The sequence below is a fragment of the Athene cunicularia genome (genome assembly GCF_003259725.1).
Source record: "Athene cunicularia isolate RWA chromosome 2 unlocalized genomic scaffold, athCun1 chr2_part1, whole genome shotgun sequence".
Classification (NCBI taxonomy): domain Eukaryota; kingdom Metazoa; phylum Chordata; class Aves; order Strigiformes; family Strigidae; genus Athene; species Athene cunicularia.
In genome coordinates, this window is record NW_020799095.1 from 124921181 (window position 1) to 124927180 (window position 6000).

General features: G+C 36.6%; 1 protein-coding gene across 1 annotated transcript in view; it reads left to right on the forward strand.

Annotated features, from left to right (window-relative positions):
- Positions 1-2177, forward strand: part of LOC113476156 (carbonic anhydrase 3-like) — a 35484-nt gene extending 33307 nt beyond the window's left edge. The window contains exon 8 of the mRNA XM_026841488.1: positions 2070-2177. Coding sequence (XP_026697289.1) covers positions 2070-2177 — 108 coding nt within the window. The remainder of the gene's footprint in view (positions 1-2069) is intronic.
- The last annotated feature ends 3823 nt before the right edge of the window (positions 2178-6000 follow it).

Here is a 6000-nt window from a genome sequence, read left to right on the forward strand (position 1 = left end):
ATGTCATTTCCATTTACTGTGCTTTGTCTGCGATTGTGGAGCAGTTTTAGGTGAAAGTGAACTGGAAGTGAACCTGCCCTCCAGTAGTGCAGCTAGTGGACTCATTAAATGTCTAGCATGGATGTCAGGTCCCCAGCAACAACCATTCTGCTGGCCATATCATCTCCTACTGGTTCACACTACTTGTTAATCTAGACATAGCATAAAAGCCCAGTTGCAGACAAGAAAGCTGTTGTGTTAAACTATGTAGAAACACAGGGAAAAATAAAATTCCTCATCGAAAAAAAACCCACAACACCCTCACATCAAATCATGGTATATTTAAAATGAGAGGCAACAAAGACATGAAAGAAGACAATGTGTTAGCCATCACAGTAGGCTGTGGAATCAGAAAATAGAAGCCTATCTGGCTTCATTTTTGAAGGCATCGTGGAAAAGGACAGTTGTAAGAAGTTTTCTGAGTGTTTATTGTAGAGCTTCTACAAAGCATGAAGACATGCCTAAATTTATGCTTCCTTGAAAACATAGATAGATACTTGCTGATGTGAGACAAGAGCTGGCCCTTTGATTCCCAGTTCTGGCTAATAGGACCTTGAAGTTAATAGTCACAAATCTGACAACTGACTAAGATTTTTGTTTGGCCAGAAGACATATCTGTGTGAAAATTATCCATCTGAATTGGTATTTATAGATAATATGTGCAAGGGAGAAGGAAAGGGAAAAAGGTTGGAGAGTTTCAAAAAGCCCTGACATCTTCCAAGGAAGAAGCTATAGGAGATCTCTTACTGGGGATGAATAAACACAAGTTAAATCCTCTGTTTTTTTGTGTAGTCCTATTTTTTATTTATTTACATGGCAGTTTTGCCATGAAAAAGACATGCTGATCTAATCTGTCATCTGAATAACTCCTTTGGGAAGTACCTCAAAAACCTATAGCCATATATTTTCTGAGTATCCAGAAATATTGGGCAATGACACATCCAAGAAATGCTAAGTAGGAAATAAGGAAAATGTGTTCAATATAAATATGAAAAAAGAGCCATGATGTTTGTAGAAAAGCTTAGAACTATATATACTTTCTTTACACTCAATGTACCAATAGAGAAAAAGCTGAGTTCTTAAAAATTCTTAGATCAGCCATGTTGACTGGAAAGGATAGTAACAGAACTTTAATTTATCTTTCTTCTTTTCAGATATCCAAAATTGTCTGGCCATTGAATACAATTCTCCAGAGATAATAAAATTTTTATGATTTTACATATTAACTGTCTTTTCTGATACTAATTCATGGTATATTATGTGTGACTGATGGCTGTATTTTTGGAAGGATATGCATCTACTCTTGTTCCCTGATACTGTTGATTCATGCTTATTAATTCCTAATAATCTTACCATCAGAGAATGGCATTTCTGAGCTATGGTATTCTGTGTATACTTGAAGAAATTGGTAAATATATTGTGATAGGTTACATTAGAATCAAGGGAGAAAGATTTTATTTTCTAATACCTAACCTGAATGTCCTTCCATTTACTCAGAACAAGTCTGTTCGGCTAAACTTTTAATCTGAATGTGGGTATGGGAGATAGATGGGAACAAGAACAGCAACTTTTTATCAACATTTTCCTCCTGTTATGATCATTTTCCTGTCAGTCAAAATTACAATATTTTGATTTTTATTTTGAGAACAAAAGCTTATTTACAGGGTATGAAACCAAGATATATTCTCTGTATCCATGCAGAGTTAATGGTAGAGCACACAAAGAGGAAAAAAGCATGTAGTTTCTGGTGGGAGCCTGTGAAATGGTCAGCTGGTGTGAAATATATGACAGGAATGTTCATTGAGAGGCCAAGCGTCTCTGTGTTTATTTCTGACAGTATATGAGTGTTTCAGACAGGAGTGGGGTCTCTTGTAGAGTCATGAAGCTTTCTGGGATTTCCAAGGCAGGTTATACATAATACTGGATAAGAACAAAATTTCACACAGATGCATGGATCAATCACCTTATTCAGGAGTGGGTATCACAAGAAATGTGTGTTCCTGACAATCTTTCTTGGATTCTCCTTCCAGGAAAATAGAAAGAAGAATATCCTGTGGAAGAAGACCATAAGGAACACTGCTCTTCTTGCTGACATAATACTTACTGAATATTTTTTGAAGAGGAAGCACAGCATTTAACTTCTGACAATCTTAGCTAAAGCAGTATTCACTGCTGTGCATTATCCCATACTTACCTTATCTTTGATTGACTCTAACTCATAAGAGGCAAATAATTCCTTGTCTGTAAATGTGCTGCGAGGTTAAGACTTTTCTTCTGTTGTCACGCTGACACTGTGATTTCTTGTGTTCTAGGCCCAGGGTTGAACATCAGCTCTAAGCTTCCAGAGCCAAGATCAAACATATCTCAGGAGAGAAAAAATGTCAATCTGATGAAAACTCACAATAGATGTATCTGGAATTGTTATAGTCAAATAGTTCAGATAAAATTTCCATTCCTGGGATTTTTTATTTCCCAGTTATTTTGTGCCTGAAAGTTTAAAAAAAAAGACTTAGATTCTCATTCCAGGGTGAAGATTTGAATTTCAGTGCAAGTTAATAGTCTTGCAGCTTCTGACATAAAATGTCATGTCTTGTGTGTATGTAATGGTTGTACTGTGGAAGTCCTATAACGTATTGCATTGATTCATTTTACAGGTGAACATGGATTAGTACTGGCGCTGTGTTTATTTTATTATGCTAACAGATTTTCTCTGGCAGGTGTTTTACTCACAGGGTATGTCTGACTCAAGACAACGTAGTGCTGAGCATCTGAGCTTTCACTTGCCTAATTGAACTGTATTGATAGTCTCATCAAATGACCACATATATTAATGTAACAGCATCCACTAACAGCATCTTTTAGATCTTGTTAGGTCTATAATATTAAGAGGGCTATTCTAGATCCTTTGGGTGTTAGGGTATCTCTCACCATGCCACAGAAAAGAGCAAAAAGCAAGGAAATATGCAGTCAGACATCTCCCAGGTAGTTATGGTTGGAAAGTTAACAGCACTTCTGCAGACAGGCCCAGCATAACCAGACTTGAGCTCTTTTTGCTCTGGCAGGTATTCCAGAAAATATTTGCCTGTAGCTGGGGTTTCCATACATGTCTGTGATATTTTCCATAGTTTGGCACACTTCTGAGGTTTTTGCTATAACCCGATACTTTGGCAATGGCATTTCACAATCTGACACCGTGTGACATACCTCTTTCATACTCATATACACGCTAGGTATCTTAAACAAAAAAAAAAGTTGTAGTTTTTCTCATACGTATAGTAATAATTTTCCATTCTCTCATATTGTTTTCTGGGCCAAGATATTTACATAAAATTCACAAGCCCATATTCTCCCCATTGTATCCAAGTGAGAAGCCCCATTATCTGCAGCAGGGCTAATGACATTTAGATACTGTGATGTAGAAAGGCGCTATGCTCCATTAATACTTAACACATTGCTTATGTTTCTGCCCAGATCAGATGAGGCAGGACAACATTGTCTTCTTACATCTGAACAGATACACAGAGAAATGCCATCATAAGGTTTGAGAGATCGTCTAGCTAAGCATCTGAGGAGGATGCGATGTGTCTGCTCAACACAACCCTTGAAACTCTTTGTAATTCTGAGTTTACTTCTTTGTAAGCTAAGGTCAGGCAGGAATATTCACAGTAGAGTGAATGAGCAACTCTCAACTGGCTAAACAGTTTCTTTTTAGTCATAGAAATGGTGCATATGGTTATCCTACATACAGATGACTGCTTTGTGTTGCAAATAAACACAAAAGCTATTTCAAGCACTTGTCATACATGACATTTACAGCCTCTTCTTTATCTTGCTTGTGCAGAGAGGAGCTGAAAATCTCCAAATGTAATTTCTTCATTAGCAATAAATCAGCTGATTTTTCAAATCACTTGTATTTACAATACTTTGATGTAAATCTTTAAGTCGACAAACTGACTTTACAAATCATGTTTTATGTTATATCATCAAAATCTTTATTTTATAATCAATATGCAAATACGGTAAAACTCCATATTTAATCTTTATTGACTCTAGACTGGTTGTGACAAACTGACAATTATGTTGTTTTTTAATTATAAAAACAACAGCAGAAAAGGAATATAAAAATTTACAATTTTTTCATATCTAAACACAAGTGCTGCTGCTGCTGAAATGTGTTTCATTTCAGAACTGCCCTTCCTATTTTTGTTTTTTTTTCTTTTCAATTTTAGCTTATCTTCTAGCAGTCCTAACCTGTCCTTCGATTAGATTTTATTATTCCCTCAAAATAAATCTTATCACATCTTCAAGACACATTTCTTGGGGTGTTTCCACTTGGCATTATTGTACAGGGTCATGTTCTTAGGCATCATCTTCTGTTCAAGGCATAAATCCTTACTCTTCCTTTCTTTATTGTTCCAGTGCTTTCTTTTGTATCCCCATGCAAATCACATCTAGGAGGGATATTCAAAATCACAAGGTCATTTAGCAAATTTTACAAATCTCACCTCTAAATTATTTCCTTCCCATTCAGATGCTGAGGACACAGAAATACTGTTAGCTGGGAAGGGGCTACTTTCTTTAATGACTGTAAGGCATCTGGACCTGAAATACTGGGAGATGTCAGTGAGTTGAAAGTTCATAAACTTTTCAACAGTGATCCTGTTCCTACTTGAAATACTCTGACCTTTGCTATCATGTTTGTTCTGGAAGTTGCCTTATTAGATAACTGCTGCTTTAAAGCCTTGATGGATTTAATGAAACAAGCAAAGTAACTGTGAACTCTGTGAACCCATCTATTTTCTACTTAAATTGACTAGTTTGGTCACTCACCTTGTGGTAGCTCCAGTGGTAAGTTGACATGCATGTTGGTATTCCCAATAGTCTTCATTAAAAGTGGGTAAAGTAGGTCTCAGTTCAAAAATAATTTATAATAAGCTTCAGAAAGAGTATCTGAAGAGATACTTGCAGAGATGCCCTAGGAAAAATATCATAGCTACCTGTATATACAATTAAAAGCATCATGTCTTTATTTTGCTGTTTTAATTATAAAGGCAAAACCAGGGAGACAGACAAACAGTCTGTCAGTGCTGCCCCATGGTGACTAGCCAACCCTTAAACGCTTCCTTACTGCTATGGTACTGATTAGTTTTTTGTACATCTCAGGTGAAAGATAACACTATCAAGCCATTTGTGAATAATTAATTTTGCAGTGATTCAGGGTAATATCCACTACACACAAATTTCAGAAGCCTCTGTGACCTGTGAGAATTGTCAGTGCAAATGATTGCTCTGGCTTGTCTTTGACTGAGCAGCAAATCCACTGAAGCTTTGTGTCCTCCACAGCTGTGCTAGGAGATGCAGTCCCTTGATGGATTCCCTGAACTCCAAGAAAGGTTGTAGCCCTTCCCCAGAGGGGGCATGCATGGGTCTCCTCCCTTCTTCTTGATTGCTCCATGCAACCTGCAGGAGATAAAATCTTTGAGACAACTTCTTCCTTTATCAAGTTTGGCCAATAGATTTAAACGTGTCTAGGAGAGGCCAACTGCCAGATACATGCACATATGGATGTGCACAAGAACATTTTGTTTTGGTAAACAAAACAACTTGACTTGTCAGGCCTTAAAGATCAAAATAGCCATTATAAAGAACAGAAAAATGTGAGCCAGTCCACGTGAAATTTCATGATGGCAAAAATGTTTCTGTCTCTTAGAAGGTGATAAAGACATTTCTCTGGCCTTACTGTTTTGCTAAAACTTAGGAATTCAAATTGTAGATGTGAGCTGAATTGTAGATATGAGCTGAAGACAAAGCATGAGATAATGCAATTAATCAATTAATTCATTAAATAATTAAGAGTGAACTTGTTTCAGTGATTCTTGTTTGAAACTGGTAAATTCCTGTTGTTACTGAGATTTTTAAATCACTCTCATTTTCCCCCTGCCTGATTCTTTTGTAAGGAAA